General features: G+C 35.1%; 1 protein-coding gene and 2 long non-coding RNA genes across 4 annotated transcripts in view; 2 read left to right on the top strand and 1 right to left on the bottom strand.

The window, feature by feature from the left end:
- lztfl1 (leucine zipper transcription factor-like 1) overlaps window positions 1–2,220 on the bottom strand; it is a 121,800-nt gene extending 119,580 nt beyond the window's left edge. Inside the window, exon 1 of one of the 2 annotated variants that reach the window (XM_087308162.1) lies at window positions 2,034–2,220. In XM_087308162.1, coding sequence (XP_087164288.1) covers window positions 2,034–2,036 — 3 coding nt within the window. In that variant the 5' untranslated portion in view covers window positions 2,037–2,220. 2 annotated transcript variants of the gene reach the window in all.
- A 4,671-nt stretch (window positions 2,221–6,891) lies between these two features.
- LOC147831017 (uncharacterized) lies at window positions 6,892–7,833 on the top strand. Its single transcript, XR_015524817.1, has 2 exons — window positions 6,892–6,985; window positions 7,353–7,833. It is a non-coding gene; the product is annotated as an uncharacterized LOC147831017 (long non-coding RNA).
- Window positions 7,834–10,365: 2,532 nt separating this feature from the next.
- The window catches only part of LOC141380831 (uncharacterized), a 37,132-nt gene continuing 29,937 nt past the window's right edge, over window positions 10,366–17,560 (top strand). Inside the window, exons 1-2 of the long non-coding RNA XR_015524808.1 lie at window positions 10,366–12,315; window positions 12,396–12,484. This is a non-coding gene — a long non-coding RNA (uncharacterized LOC141380831). The remainder of the gene's footprint in view (window positions 12,316–12,395; window positions 12,485–17,560) is intronic.

Raw genomic sequence — 17,560 nt, 5'->3', positions numbered from 1 at the left:
ATAATGTGTGTGTGTGTGTTTGTGTATGTATATATATGTATATATATATATATATATATATATATATATATATATATATATGTATATATATATATATATATATATATATATATATATGTACACACAACAGTTCTGTCTGGTTCTCAAATCTGATTGGCTGATAGCCATGCGATATTCTGCCATATCAGAACTCCTACAGCCAACAAAAAGCAGAAACTACAGATCTAAAGTTTAAAAGATGCTCGCTCAACTGTTTTACTTGTCAGCTTATGATTTGAATGCGGAAGAAAGTAGTTCCTCATACACCATAGATATATACACTAGATATCGCATAGGGACCCTGACCATGCGTCAATAGCGCCGCCACATTGGTACAGTGCTCCCAGGACAAATGTCATTCAACCGCACTAGTCAAGACAGTGTTATTACGTGAAGATGCGGGACTTTAGCGCTGTCTACGGGTGTAGTAACGAGCAAACAAAGAAAACAAAGCATAAAGGCAGAACATTTCATAGGTAATATTATGTTTTTTCTGTTTTTGTATGTTCTGAACTTTTGTGCTAATCGGGTAGCGTTATTGATGATAACAGTCACTTACTGAATTCACCATACGGCAAAACAGCTCCAACTCGCACTAAACACTCGGCTTGAATAAAATCAGCAAACAATGCAAAAGAAATATGACAACGAGATGCTGCGCAGCCAGAAACTTGTATTATTGTCGCCTAACGTTAGTGAAAGAGTTGTTCGGGGGATTCATTCACAAATTAATCGCTCTCTCCGTCAGTATGAGAAGTGAAAGCAGAGGAGGTGTGTTTCAGGACACAGATTAGATTAAATTTAACAGGGAGGGTGAATAGTACATTTCTGTACACACAAATACAAGCTTTTTGTCAGGAATGCCCGTGTGGTCACTGATCCATCAATGTAGAAAAGTGATGTAAAATTATAATTTTCATAATTAGAAAAATAATTACATATTAACATCCAGGAAAACTCCCGATCATAGATATATGTGTTTATGTGTATATCTCTGGCTTTGCATGGCCACAGTCCTCCACTGTACCTTGGTCCCGCATTCATTTCAAAGGAGCGCTACCCTGTAGCAAGATGGCGGCGCTATTGACGCATTTCGTCCAATAGACAACAATAGGCCAGGCGACATCTAGTGTATATATCTATGCTCATACACAAGGGTTTTTAAGACTCTCCGTGTTTGATTTTGTTTTATATACACAATTATGCGTGTGTGTGTGTGTGTGTGTGTGTGTGTGTGTGTGTATGTGTATATATAAATATGTGTTTATATAAATATGCTAATTCAGTGCGTGGAGTGAACTCATGACGTCGTGATTTGTGTAAAACCAGCCATAAAGTTGTGCATGCGCTATGAAATGGGTCTGCTGTTGCATTCCAGGTTACACTTCAACTGCACTTCGTTGCCTTGTAGTACTTGTACACGTGTAATGACAGTAAAGTTTAACCTAACCTAATATAATACAATACAATTTAAAGTTAAATGAACATTTTGGAGATTTTTTTTTTAACTTAAGACTTGTTTTAAACATCCATTTCCACACGATGACAACAAACTGTATTCTCGCGCTCATACAATGTGCACGACTGTATTAGCATGCCATTTCACCGATATTTGACCTTCTTCAAACCAGTCAGTGTCTAACGTTACAGCTCCTACATTAGATTCATAAAGAACGATTGTCAGAATTCGGTGTTAAGAAGCAATTGCACGAATAGGGCTAGAAAAAAAATTTGAACAGCATAGCATTTGACTTCCCTTGTAACATTTGTACTGTAAATACAATGTGTTAAAGTTATAATGCTAAATTAAAGTCATATTCAGATTCGAAATGCCTTAATGTTAATCCCTGGCATTATCCTATTTAATCTTAAAGATCGTGTTATGCACGTTAGTTCACGGTGTTTCCTTCTACGAATAGTTTAATTACTACACCACATATGTTTACTGCTCACAAATAAGGCTTTATGTGAGAAAAAATTGCTAAGCTACTTACCATTGCAGTAGTGTGACGCGGAGGAGTTTACTCGGGAGAAGAAGATAAAATATAATCTCTAGAATAAAATATAGTTCTTAACCATGTTTCGAGTCATGAAAACAGAAGAATCGATTTTAAAGCCCAGGAGATGAACTGTAAAAAGAAGTCTTGATGTGCTTCTGGTTGGTGCTTGGAAACGGAGCGCTCTTCTTCTTGTTGTTTTATGGAGACAAACCCATCAAAACATTATCGCCACCTACTGTACCGGGTGTAACTTACGTTGGTGATGAGTAAGGCCAGACAGAATCTGTGGACATTTTTAGCTGTTTCTGGGCAGAATTTTTTTTTTTTTTTGCTGATTTATTTTGGGAGTATCATAAATAAAAACTTAATATATGAAATAAAAAATAAAGCTTTTATTAACTTTTGGTAACACTTTACAATACGGGTGCATTAGTTAACATTAGTTAATGCATTAGTTAACATGAACTAACAATGAATAACGCATTTATTAAGCATTAACTAACCTTTGTTAATGTTAACTAAACATTTATTCATGTTAGCTAATGCATTAGTAAACATGATCTAACAGTAATTAAGGACTTTGATCAGCATTACTTAATCTTTGTTAATGTTTATTTACACATTATCTAATGCATCTCCACATGAACAGCTTAATTAGTTCATGTTTACTCACTCATACACTAACGCATTTGTTAATGGATTAGATCACTTGATCTTATAATGAACAACACATTTATAAAGCAATACTGAATCCTTGTTCATGAAAACTTACAATCTTAGTTAACGGCGTTAGTTAACATGAACAACATGTTAGCATAATTGGTAAAGCTTTTAATAAGTGCATAGTTCCTGATCAATGTCAGGGACAAAGGAGGACTCTTTTGGAGTGTATTACATCAGAACCTCAGCTTTAACTGTTATTCATGTTTGCTAACACTTTACTAACATGATTTATCATTAACAAAGCATTTATTAATATAATTATGATCCTTATTGTAAAGTGTGCACTATTTCAACATTATCTAATGCTTAAGTAACGTTAATTAACACTTTACTGACATGATTTATCATTAACAAAGCATTTATTCATATAATTATGATCCTTATTGTAGTGTACACTTTCAACATTACCTAATGCTTAAGTAACGTTAATTAACACTTTACTAACATAATTTATCATTAACAAAGCATTTATTAATAGAATTATGATCCTTATTTTAAAGTGTACACTATTTCAACATTACCTAATGCTTAAGTAACGTTAATTAACACTTTACTGACATGATTTATCATTAACAAAGCATTTATTCATATAATTATGATCCTTATTGTAAAGTGTACACTATTTCAACATTACCTAATGCTTAACTAGCGTTAATTAACACATTACTAACATGACTTATCATTAACAAAGGATTTTTTAATAGAATTATGATCCTTATTTTAAAATGTACACTATTTCAACATTACCTAATGCTTAAGTAACGTTAATTAACACTTTACTGACATGATTTATCATTAACAAAGCATTTATTCATATAATTATGATCCTTATTGTAAAGTGTACACTATTTCAACATTACCTAATGCTTAACTAGCGTTAATTAACACATTACTAACATGACTTATCATTAACAAAGGATTTTTTAATAGAATTTTGATCCTTATTGTAAAGTGTGCACAATTTCAACATTATCTAATGCTTAAGTAACGTTAATTAACACTTTACTAACATGACTTACCACCAAACCAACAATAACTAATGTTACTAACATCTGTGGGTTCATTAAAACAGACATTATTGATTTTCCTGGACCCAAAAAATACTCAAAACCATGTATCACTCAGACTTTCAAAACCTTTAATACATTACATAGTTATGTCAATTATAAAAACATAAACACATTTTTAGTTTTAAGATAATTAATATCTGCATAACTGGGAAAGTGGTTATTGCCAAGGTTCATGGTACTTCCAGGATGCAAATGTTGTTTAATAAGTGGCATAAGGTGATTGCTGGACCTTTGATGAACAAGCAAAAATGCTTTTTTTGTGTGTGTGTGTGCAACCCCCAGCCTTCCAAAGACACATTTTCTTCTGTGCCACCTGTTCCATGTCCATACTGCAAAATATGCATGCAATATAAACACAAAGAAAAATATACAATATAAATAAGTTAAATCCCAACAAACACACAACGTTGCCTCAACGTAGCGACATTCCTACAACATTGTACCAACCTTGCAAAAAGGTTGAGGATTCTACGTTGTTGCTAAACGTTGTCACAATGATGTCATAAGGTTGCCATTTAAACATCATGAGGGCCGCATACTTTGGTTGCGTGGACGACCACTGTACAACATTTACTGGTCACAGCTGAATCAGTTTAAATTTCAACAAGCCGTCATCTCATTCATCAACGACCGAGGAGAAGTGAGTAATGCTTTATTTCTTCTTGCTAAATAAGATACGTAAATCGTGAATATTCAAACAAACCTACGATTTCGACAACAATCTGTTCCAACATTACACACACACAAAAGCCGTAATGAAGTTATTACGAGCGAGTAACATTTTGGCATTCCGTTAACGGACGACAACAACATTAAAATCATTACGTTATGTTAAATCTCTCAATAAAACATTTCCTGATTATTTACCTACGCCTTGTCTTTAGTCAAATGGACATTAATGTTTTTGAAGTTCAATTTTTTCCATATCCATCTTGATCAGTTAGTATGATACTTCATCACACGAGCCGACCAACTTTTTACAAAACACACAAAATGACTTTTAAATACAAAACATCTCTGTGCAGATTGCGTCCCGTTAAAGGGACAGTTCACTCAAAAATGATATGTACTCACAAATTATTTGCCCTGTAAATATTAAGTGATTCCAAACCTTTAAGTTTCTTTATTCTGTTGAACACTAAAGACTGTAAGCATTTGCTTTCATAGTAGGAAAACACTATGGAATTAAATAGTTACAGTTTTCCAGCTTTATTTAATATTTCTTCTTTATTGTTTAGCAGAAAAAAGCTAAATAAATTTGGAACAAATAAAGGTTGAGGCTAAATGGCAGAATTGTCAGTTTTGGGTGAGCTATCCCTATAAGTTAAAGTATATAAATTAATGTTCATATGCCTAATTAATATAGATAATAAACAATAGAGTTTTATGCAACTTACGCATAATTAAAATCCAGAAATTATCAATAGAAGATTACCTCCATGTGAAAATAGCCTGTTGAACAAAGAAAAGAGTGGGTTTTAAATAAAACATCAAAAGACTAATCAAAATAGAAATTTAGACTAGCAGACCTTTTTATTACTCACTCACTGTTGTTTTCAAATTACTCATGTAACTTGTCTTTCAGAATGTTTTTTAGGTGTTGAATTCACCTCAGATCAGTGTTGCTGTAATTCCTGATCTATGGAAAGAATAATTGAATGAGGTAAGAAGTATACTACTCTATTTACTATTAAATGTAGTTATGCTAACTAAAACAGCATGTCCATATTGTGGAAAATAGATCATGCTTATGAAAAATTACTTTATTATTTTGTACAGCTGTTATTGAAATGACACTAAGTTTAACATTCCATTTACAGCGAGCAACGCCACAACTACAGGACCTCTTCTTTCTCTTCTCATAGTTTAAGTAAGTATTCGGAGACTAACTCTGACTTCTGTTAACTCAAACCTGTTTTCCCTGTATCTCTAAATTTATTTAATTGTATGTAATTTTGGTATATGATATATTATTAAAGCATTAAAATAAAGTAGGCTACATAATTACTCACTGGAGATTTTATATGTAATGAAATTACAATAAATGTCTGAAACTTCAATAACTTGCTAGTCATAGTCATTTCCTGTGTAGTGCTGTTGTGTCAAGCTCTGATCTGTCCTCTCTTGTTCACTGCCTATTTTGACTTGTGTCTGCTGTGGATCTCTGAAGCTGGATTATCTGTTGAATTTGTTTTTTCCTCTGACTGCTTTCTCCATACCAACAACTATGCCTTGTCTTCAGCTGCGCTCAGACAGAAACTGATGACACGCCCAGCATTAAATTACTGCTAAAAACAAACTGTTTACAAAAATGAGGATCTGCACCTATTTCAGCACAATAATCAGTGCCTTAATCGACCAGAGCCATCTTTCGGGACATTTTATTGCAAGTGTAATTATTTTTTTTATTTGGGCTCAAGTCTCCTTCATTAACACGGAGGAGGCGAGCTTTATGACTTGTACTGCAGCCAGCCCCCAGGGGGCGATCTAACGGCCGAGACCTTCACTCAAACGCAGGCTTGCGGCACACTTGGTAATATGTCTTGCATGTAAGTTATATATTATTCATCTTTTATTTGTGGAGGAAGTTGATTTCATCATGTATGCATCAATCTTTGTTGTGCAAACAACAAATGGTTAATGTATTCACGTTCAACATGCAGAAAGCAACATAAATATGTCTAACTGTATGCAATTAATTAGTATTATTTGTTGTTTTAAAATATTAAAATTCACTGCTTACCTGCTGTTGCACTGAATTCTATTACTTCCGTTTACTTCTTTATTGGGCTGTCGTCGCGGCTTGTGGGCACGAGCGCAGGTGAAAGGGTTCCGGAAGTAAAATTTGCGATCATTAATTTAAAGTTTTACCGCTAATTATTTAATTCCAGAAGACGCATTTGTCAATAACTCTTTAGCGATGTGGTTGTATATAAGTTGCTATTGTGGTTGCGAATTAGGAATTCGTTGGCAAACTTTTGTAGTCCATCAAAAAAACTACACTACCCATAATTCGTCAACAGTCTGGCGGCTAATGGAAGTTGTGCTTGATGATGGCAAAGCGGTTAAATGGAGGAAAGTAATTTGAGCTCTTGCCTTCAAGCGGGAGAAAGACCAAAGAAAAACCAAACGATGAATTTACAGAAATGTCTGGTAAGTAGCTTTAATCAAACTTTTTTACCAAATGGTAACACTTTTTAATATTGCTGAACTTAATATTAGGTCATACTTATAGTTTACTAACATGAACCAACAATACATGTATTAAAGTATTTATTGATTAACAATAATTAATAAAAAACAGTTGATCATTGTTTGTTAATGTTAACCAGCACATCTTTTAGAAATACATTTTAATATTTTACATTGGTAAAATGTAAGATTTTAATAATACATTAGTAAATGGTTGATAAATTATGTTTATTGTTAGTTCATGTTTGTAAATGCATTACCTAACATGAACTATGATTCCTGTAACGTTAACAAATGTACTTTTTTTGTAATCTAATGTTTATTTTAGTTACTCAACCATGGAAGGTGGTTAAGTGCAACAAAGGAGTCCTGGAGATTTTTGACAAAGGAAGCAACATGACAGATGCGTTCCGAAAGTATGGTGTGGACCGAAACACGGTTATGCAGAGTGCAGCTATTGCTGAACTGGCCATTGCAGCTCTTATTCTATGCAGAACGATACAGAAATTCAAAATAAACAGGGAGAGAAATTATTAAGCATTTACTCAAAATTGTCAAGAAGATATTATGGCAGATGAGAGCATTGCACACAAAATACAAGCCATGAAAAATGAGGGGAAATTGCTTTTAATAAAAAAAAAAAAATGATTGTTGTAAAGAAAAAAAAGGTTTTAAATGTATATGTATATACACTTTTTATACTTTATTTTTTATCTTTATAATTATTATGTTACTTATTTGTTTCTTTTTTATATTATTGCACAGTATATGTTATGTAATGTACAGTAATAAAGATTTAGAAAGTCTAAGTGATACACGGTTTTGAGTGATTTTGGGATCCAGGAAAATCAAAAATGAACCCACAGATGTTAATAACATTAGTTATTGTTGGTTTGATGGTAAGTCATGTTAGTAAAGTGTTAATTAATGTTAGTTAAGCATTAGGTAATGTTGAAATAGTGTACACTTTACAATAAGGATCATAATTCTATTAACAAATGCTTTGTTAATGATAAGTCATGTTAGTAAAGTGTTAATTAACGTTACTTAAGCATTAGGTAATGTTGAAATAGTGTACACTTTACAATAAGGATCACAATTCTATTAATAAATGCTTTGTTAATGATAAATTATGTTAGTAAAGTGTTAATTAACGTTACTTAAGCATTAGGTAATGTTGAAATAGTGTACACATTACAATAAGGATCATAATTCTGTTAATAAATGCTTTGTTAATGATAAATCATGTTAGTAAAGTGTTAATTAACGTTACTTAAGCATTAGATAATGTTGAAATAGTGCACACTTTACAATAAGGATCATAATTCTATTAATAAATGCTTTGTTAATGATAAATCATGTTAGTAAAGTGTTAGCAAACATGAATAACAGTTAAAGCTGAGGTTCTGATGTAATACACTCCAAAAGAGTCCTCCTTTGTCCCTGACATTGATCAGGAACTATGCACTTATGAAAAGCTTTACCAATTATGCTAACATGTTGTTCATGTTAACTAACGCGTTAACTAACATTGCAAGTTTTCATGAACAAGGATTCAGTATTGCTTTATAAATGTGTTGTTCATTATAAGATCAAGTGATCTAATCCATTAACAAATGCGTTAGTGTATGAGTGAGTAAACATGAACTAATTAAGCTGTTCATGTGGAGATGCATTAGATAATGTGTAAATAAACATTAACAAAGATTAAGTATTGCTGAACAAAGTCCTTAATTACTGTTAGATCATGTTTACTAATGCATTAGCTAACACATAAATAAATGTTTAGTTAACATTAACAAAGGTTAGGTAATGCTTAATAAATGCGTTATTCATTGTTAGTTCAAGTTAACTAATGCATTAACTAATGTTAACTAATGCACCCTTATTGTAAAGTGTTACCTAACTTTTATTCAATGTTTACAGTGCAAATCCAATTAGATCCACTAAATTGATTTTAAAAAGCATGTCTCTAATATAATATATCTACCAAAAGACATAAAATATTATTTTACACACTGTATTGTAAATAAATCATGGAAATTGTCATATTTGTTAATAACATTATTGAAATTAATTTAAAAACTGAATTATTATAAGTTTACATACATTTACACAAGAAAATAAATAAACTCAATGATGGGCTAAATATCTGTGGATTGCGGAAATCTGTGAATTTCTGCATGCTCAGATTCTGTGTGGGCTCAGCAATAAGTCTAAAAGCAAGGGGCAGAAAGGGTGGGTCTGTGGTCCGTATCCGTTTTGACCATTTGTTTTTCTATTTTGAATGGAAGAAAGGAAATGGATATTTTTCGGTTTTTCGTTTGCTCACAAAAAAACGAAAAAACATGATTTAGGCTGAAAACGACTTTAAAATTCACCATACACATTTAGGCGTTGCTGAAATGCCCATTTTCCTCTGATTGGTCAACCAAATCTGAGCACGTGACAAAGCTCTTAAAATGATAGTTCTCTGTGATCAGTTTTCAGGCTTTGAATTATTATTATTATTTAATTATATATTTAAACTAAGTTTACATATTCTATCAGGCTTACATTTATTGTGTATGCAAAAATTAAATAAAAACTGTGGTGGCGCAGTGGGTAGCACGTTTGATTTGCAGCAAGAAGGTTGCTGGTTCAAGCCTTGGCCTGGTCAGTTGACTTTTCTGTTTGGAATTTGAATGTTCTACCCATGTTGGTGTAAGTTCCTTGCAAACATATAGACGTCCAATTACCGTTAAAAAGACGTCCCTCCATCGTGTCGCATCATGGTTAAAAAATAGTTCTAAAATGAAAATCCAACCAACGTCTTTTACATCATCTGTCTGTGAATCGCACATCTTTTCTACATGGTTCCTGCACATCGAAATATGTCATCTTTTGGACGTTTGTGCCATATTCAGGTTGTTTATAAGACATGTTACTTCTTTATAATAAGTGTTTTAATAGCTTAATTATTTATATGAAATAATCAAACTAATTATTTAAGCTGTGAAATTCATTCAGGTCTGATTTTGGTCCAGTTATACCTAATCACGTGAAAAAACCTGTTTAAAACATTAAAGGAATACACAATAATGTTATAATTTAGCAAATTATTTATTCACTGTAAAAAAAAAACTTTACAGAAAAAAATCTCTACATTTTTTAGTCATTTTTTGTCATTTCACATTATATTCAAAACATAGTAAAATGACAAACAATCTCTCTAAATTAATAGTTTGACTTTCATTGTAGGTACTTTATTATTTAAAACAAATTAGTGAGATTTTTCAGATTCAGTTCAAAACACAGTTCAGATTTTTTTTATTATAATGTGTTCAAATGTGTTATTTTAGGGGCGTGTACACAGCTCGCTGTTTTAAGGCGGAGTTGTATGGAGTCAGAAAAGACTCAAAAGAAATTCACGCAAAAGGCTGGCGGCAGGCAAACACAAGGTGAGTAATCAGGCATGGGTCAGAGGCAAGCAGCGAGGATCAAAGTCAATATTCAGGCTTGGGTTCAGGGCAGGTGGCAGGCAAGACAAGGTCGAGAAACAGTCCAAGGTAAGCAACAGGAAAGCAGGCAAGGATGTGAACCGCTCAGTAGTGTTAGCCGGGGCAGAACAAGACTTTGTACTCAAGTCTGTGTGAGTGCTGCTTATATGTGTGTGCCAGGTGATTATTAGATGTGCTGCAGGTGCGTGTGACAATCAGTCAATGAGGATGACATAGGCTGTTTCTCAATTCCAAGAACGCAGAGAACGGACTTGTGTTCTTGTGGAGACCGGTCTTGCCAGGTGTCCTCGGAAGAACGAACTCAGGAGACCGCGAGGACAGAGAACGCGCCCTTTGAGAATTGAGATGCTGCGTTCTTCCTGATGGTCACATGACCTTCACATGTTTTAAATGGTAAATTATTTAAACATTACAGCATTCATACAACGATTTATTGTTTTTCCCCTTTTCAAAATATATATTTTGCATAAAACATTATAAATATATGTTGCACAACATAAATAAAACTGATTTTAATAAAAATTTCAGCAAACAAACACCCTTAATGTGTTTATTCCTTAAGATGTCCATGGTAATGTTTACTCTCACCGTTTCATTTAGGGAAACTCCTAAGGTAAATAAGTCATATCTATGAACTTTAATAATAAATCTAAATAAAATGCAGCGCTTCCCACCTTCAGTCGCAATGACTTCTGGGACTTCCAGAGCAAGTTCGGTGCTCAAGTCTGCATCGGTGCGTCCTCGATATCAAGAACACATCCGGGAAGTTTCACTTGCCTCCGTACTTGCGGTCTTGAGTATTGGAACTGAACTTAGGCAGCTGATGATGACGTTTCACGAGAACACGAGGACGCAAAACCGCTGAAGAACGCATATTGAGAAACAGCCATAATGTATTAGAAGTCCGGTGATGATGACCTCTGCTGGCCACCGAGGGCAATGACTGGGACCGAGTCGGTGACAACAGCCCTATGAGCAAAATGTAGCCTGCAGGATTATGATGATACAAATATCATTCCGGCCACACAAGCACAACAGCACCATTGTGGTCGAGCGGTCAATGCACTCCGTTACGATGTCGTCGATCCATGTTTGAACCTCATTCTTTTTTTTTTCACCATTTTATTGTTGAGATGTATAAACTGTGAGGTTGTTGAACATTGAAGTTCTAAAGCAGCTGTTTTCTTGAAAAAGATTTGATAGTGTAATTAGAAACTGAATTGGAAATTACCTTATTTTAATATAGTTAGTCGTGAACTGAGGTGGGCCGGTCTAAGGCTTGAAACTCCAGGGCTGAAAAGGAGTCCAACTCCGACCCTGATTATATCTAATGAACATAAACAGGCTGCTGTTGTGCTTTAGTTGCCTAATATGTAAAATATAACCCATCATTCTGTAAAATTTATGTAGCAGATGTTATGCATTAAGCCTTGGTGTACGCCCGTCGCCCATTACTAACTGCGGGTTGTTAAGAGGTGTATAAAAGCCTGTCGGAGAATAGTGGAAGTTGCGTCATCGTCCAGCCTGTGGTGGGTGTGTCACTGCCGTGTGTCTGGTATGTAGTGGCTGTTTAAGCCCTATTTTCGCTTTTGTTTCAAATTGTGTTGGGTTTGATTGAGTTTTTTCTTGCTCTGGAAGGCTGGTGTCTGTTCGGCTGCTGTTGCACCATAGAGTGGCTACTGTGGGGCGTTGTGAGCTTTAAGAAATCCCGTTTCATAGAGCTGAACTCTCCCTCGTGATTCTGTTGACACTTATGCGCACTCCCGTGAATGCTGTCTTCCCAATAGGTAAGTAGAGCTCTTTTGTACGAGCGGTACATTCTGTGCATATCAAACGACAAGGAGTAGAAACTGATTTGTTATATTTTCTAGTTAGTCGCCTGGCTTTGCCGGAGGGATGACTGGTGTGAGGGTCCAAGCAGTCAAGGGCAACCAACACAAAGTTTCCAAAAGAAAATAAGGTACAGTTTCTCATCACCATGGACACAGCCTATAGCTTTCTTGTCAGCAGGATTAATCAGATTAGAAGAGACAAACTGTCGGTGCACCAAAGTTTGATCACTGCCAGTGTCAACTAGTGCAGGAAGTTCTTTATCGTTCACTTCTACAGTAATCATATTTGTAGATAGTCCAGGCTTCACCGGAACAGCATTCGTTCTGGGCAGATGACACACTTGAGAGAGCTTAACAACATTCTTTGGACACATGGGTTTGGTATGGCCCTCTTGGTTACACAAATAACAAACAGGTATTTTCTTAGGTGGTTTAAACACTACTGGTTCATAGTTTGCTCTGGTTGGAGGCTTACCAGTGTTATATTGGGCCTGGTGATAAACATTGGGTTTTCGAGCCTCTTTACCACCCCGCCAACTCCATGGCTGATTCCTCCTTCTGACACCATATGTGAGGGACCAAGCAGTCAAGGGCAACGAACACAAAGTTTCTAAAAGAAAATAAATTTATTAATTATGAACCAAATGACAAATTAAAGCATTTGAATAAATTAAAGTCAAATCTAGACTTAAAGCAAACAAAACATAACCAAATCATACAAACAAACGAAGAGAAAAAGAAAAGCAGGCCTCTCTTCAAACACAAAAACGGGACTTATATACACAGAAGAATGGGACTAGTCCATTACAAAAAGTTGACTTAACATCACAAACTAATACTAAACAACCACCAAACATAGGCAAAAAATACACTTAAAGTTAATCAATCAATATATAAACAAACTAGCAATTCAATTACTAGTAATAAACAAAAATAAAGAAATAAACATTTCAACACCCCCCTCAGCCAATTAGTATTTTGGTTTGGTCAGGCGGAACAAAATGTCGGCAAATGTTGCCAGCCGGTCCCTTAGAGCAACCGGACCTCATCTGGAGCACTGAGCCACGCCATCCTGGATCTCACAGGTAACTTAAACTTAAAGAAATAAATCTCAATAAATCTTGTCAAAAGAACTAGAAAGTGTGCACTCCAAACTAGTAACTTATGAGATGAAATTATTGGATATGAAAATAAAAATGTGAAGTGTATTAAACTGTGTCTGTCATTATTGTGTAGAATCTGTAACTAATATGAGAAATGCTGAATTAAGAATCATAAAGTGTGGTTGTGTGTGTATATACCCATGTTTAATGTGGGGACACACTTTTGGCCATCACAACTGGCATCTCGTGTAGTGGTATGTGAAACACCCATAAATCCCTGTATTTGGAAGGTATGTCGGTTGATTGTGGTCTTTTGTCATAGATTGCACTGTGGATTGAACGTCTCCTCCTGCTCTTGACAACTGCTGGATGCTGTTGTTTTGTTTCTTTTGTTTCTGTTCTGTTTTGTTTCTTTTGTTTCTGTTCTGTTCTGTTTTTGTTTTGTTTCTTTTGGTTTCTTTTGCTTTGCTTTTTGTTTTGCTTTAGTTTTGCTTTTTGTTTGGTCTTGTTTATTTATTTTCCCTGCTTTTCTATCATTGTTTTTGTTGTTTTGCATATGCTTTGATTTTTTGCTTTTTTCATATTTACAAAAATGGGAACACCTAAAATAAGTGTTGTCTAATGGACTGCTTAGCTTTGCTTCTATACCTGCATTCTGGTGCGTTGTCCTGTTCCAATATTGTGACCTTGTGCTTTAACTTTTACTACATACTGTTTGGGATTTTTAGCTAGGGCCTGTCACCTCCCTGCCCCCGGGCAGCTGGTACCTGCTCAAGTAGTCTGTTTTTGATGCCCCTGTGAGTCCATTTAATATATGGGATTGTTTTTCTTAAATGTTTTATTTCTTTTCTAATTGTGGTTTCTTCTTTCCCTAGGAGCTGGGGGTGTCAAGTACGGGCAGTCGGGCTGCTGTGTGGCGTGGCTCTTTTTCGATTAATTAGTCTTTTGCTCACTTGTGTGCATTGAAGTTTACTGTGTGGTGTTTTTGGAATCTAAAAGTGTGCACGTGTGAATCTGTGGGTCATTTTCAGGCCCAGTGCCTAGGCTGCCTGACTTTGGTAAGCCCCAGCTCCTGCGGTTGGATGAGGATTTGTTTTTTTGTATTTTGTAATTGCCTTCTAGTGCCTTTTTAAAGCACATGTGCCTGTCTTTTTAATATTTGTGGTCCAATGAGAAGTGCATTGTAATAAAAGGAACTTTATTTTTCTACATCAACGTCTCATTCCCTTGTGTCAGAGATACGAACCTGTATTTTGTGTCCCAGGTAATGTACTGGGTGGCGTAGTGGAGCTCTAATTGCAATAGGTTGTGTTAATTTGGCCGCAGTGTGCCAGTTATTGTATTGGTCTTGCTACCAACAAAAAAGCCTTAGCACCCCCCCCCCCCTTATAGAAGCCTTATATACACAAACAAATAAGCTAATTAATGATAATAAAGCATAAGTATTTAAAAAACTTAAAACCCAATTTATTAAAACTGACGCGATTTTCCTCAGCTCTTCTTTTCGGTGATGCAGCTGTTGGAGGGCAGATTGAAATCCTGAATGGCATCAAACATGTTTGAAATGTAATGAAAAAGGCTCGATTTGTGTTAAAAATATCCAGACAAGTATTAATGTTATATTTATATTCTGCATATTACTAAAGCACAACAGCAGCCTTTTTACGTTTATTAGATATAAACAGGGCCGGAGTGGGACTCCTTTTCAGCCCTGGAGTTTCAAGCCTCCAAATAAGTGGAGGAGGCTCAGGCCTCGAGGGGCTGGGGTCAGATGCAGGGTGGACCGGTTTCAGAAGGGAGACATAAAAGGAAGGAGATATAGAATAGTTAGCAGGAAGCTCTAAAAGGTATAAACTTCATTAATTTGTTTCAGATTTTAAAAGGTCCAACATACCTTGGAGTGAGCTTCCTGCATGGTAGGCATAGACAGAGATCACGGTTGGCAAGCCAGACTCTCTTGCCAGGGTAGTAGTTGAGGTGGGAATGTCTCCTGCGATTTGCTTGAATCCGCTGAGCATGGATAGCTCTCTGTAGCCTCACTTGAGCACTGTTCCACACCTGTTCACTACGCTTAATCCAGTCATTTGCTGATGGCACCTTTGAAGGTTCTCCTGACCATGGGAAGATGGGAGGTTGGGTAGCCTAATAAACACTGAAAAGGAGTGAGACTTGTGGATGAGTGGGTAAGGGGATTCTGAGCATATTCTGCTTAAGGAAGGAATTCATTCCATTTATTCTGTTCTCTGCTGCAGTAAGACCTGAGGTCATGACCTATTTTCTGATTGACTTTTTCTACTTCACCATTTGACTCTGGATGGTAGCCCGAACTTGAACTGAGATTAATGTCCAGGTGTTTACAAAAGGCTCTTGACACCTTTGAAGTGAATTGGGGACCCCTGTCAGATACTATGTCCTCCGGGATTCCAAAGGTTCGGAAGACATGTTGAAAGAGTTCTATTGCTGTTTCCATAGCAGTGGGTAGTCCTTTTAATGGAATCAATGAATCAATCTGCATGCTTTTGAGAATCTGTCTACAATCACCAGAATAGTCTATTGAATAAAGGCAAGTCTGTAATATAGTCAATAGACAGATGTGACCAGGGACGGTGTGGAATGGGCATGGAGTTGTAGTAGGCCGGTGGGAAGTTTACAAGAGGTCTTGGTTTGGGCACAAATAGTGCAAGATTTGACAAAGTTGGTAACGTCCTTGTTTATGGCATGCCACCAGAATGCATTCCTTACTAGAGTCATGGTCCGATAAATTCCTGGATGTCCTAACCCTCAGTGCGATTTCTGAGGGTTTGAGGAACATATTGACGGTTAAGTGGGGTTGGTTCATTTTGTGGTGCTCACTGTATTTCCTTCATAAGATCCCAACTTATTTGAGCAATAACTACCGTGGATGGAAGGATGTGAATGTTTTTTTTTTCCAATTCCTTTTTATTATATTTTAAGTAACATGTACATACACATTTCCATGTGTCAATTCCAACACAAACCAACAAACAAACGAACAAACCAAAAACAAAACAAAAGGCTTCCCAGTATTTTACATCAAAATACAATATGACCTCTATTACTAATCTTCTAGTAAAACATTTCCAAATCCACCACCTTTTAAAAACAGCGTAAAAGGTCCCCAAATTCTATTAAAAATTATATATCTATTTCTTATCATATAAGTTATTTTTTTTCCATTTTCATGTTTGTCACCATCTTTTTCAGCCAACAACCTATAGTTGGTGCACATATACTTTTCCAATTTAAAGAAATAAGCCGTTCGCTTGTAGAATACATATATTGAAAAACATTTGCTCCATCTTTTTTAACTTGATCTCCTTGGGATATAAATGAAATAAAAAAAATTTAAGGAGACATTGGTATAGAAACCTCAAGAATATTTTCTATAATTTCTTTCATACATTTCCAAAAGTTCTGTATTCCTTTACATTCCCATATACAGTGATACAGCGTTCCTTTTTGGTTCCTACATCTCAAGCAAGTATCTGGAATATTTTCATTATATTTATGCAATAAAACTGGAGTTATATAAATCCTCATCAATCATTTATATTGTAACAGTTTTAGACGAGTGTTCATTGTTAGTGATTGAGCTTCCTCGCACATCTTCATCCAGTCCTCTGTAGAAATATCCTCCTCAAGATCTAATCTCCAAGCTTCCAGTTTACAATTTGAAGATTCCTTTGATGCTGACACCAGCATCTTGTATAATGCAGAAATTAAACCTTCACTAAAACAGTCTTTTGTTATTACGTTTTCCAAAATAGAGAATGATGGCATATCTAGAGAATTATTTTGTAATTTAAAGATAAAATCTCGTATTTGTAAATATTTAACGAAATGTTTTACAGGAATATTATATTTACTCACAATTTCATCGAATGACATTAGAATATTGTTAACATACACGTCTGCTATCATTCTAATTCCTTTCTCTGCCCATATCTTGAAACCTGCATCTAACGCACCTGGTTTAAATTTTTTATTGCCCCAAATTGGACTGAAATAAGATAAGGGATAGCTGGCACTTAAATATTTTTTTTATGTAAATTCTGCTGAATATAAATACAAGTTTAAAGG

Source organism: Danio rerio, chromosome 24 (genome assembly GCF_052040795.2).
Source record: "Danio rerio strain M-AB ecotype USA chromosome 24, GRCz13ab, whole genome shotgun sequence".
Taxonomy (NCBI): Eukaryota; Metazoa; Chordata; class Actinopteri; order Cypriniformes; family Danionidae; genus Danio; species Danio rerio.
Note: the sequence above shows the minus strand (reverse complement) of the source record. Positions and strands in the feature narration are given on the sequence as shown.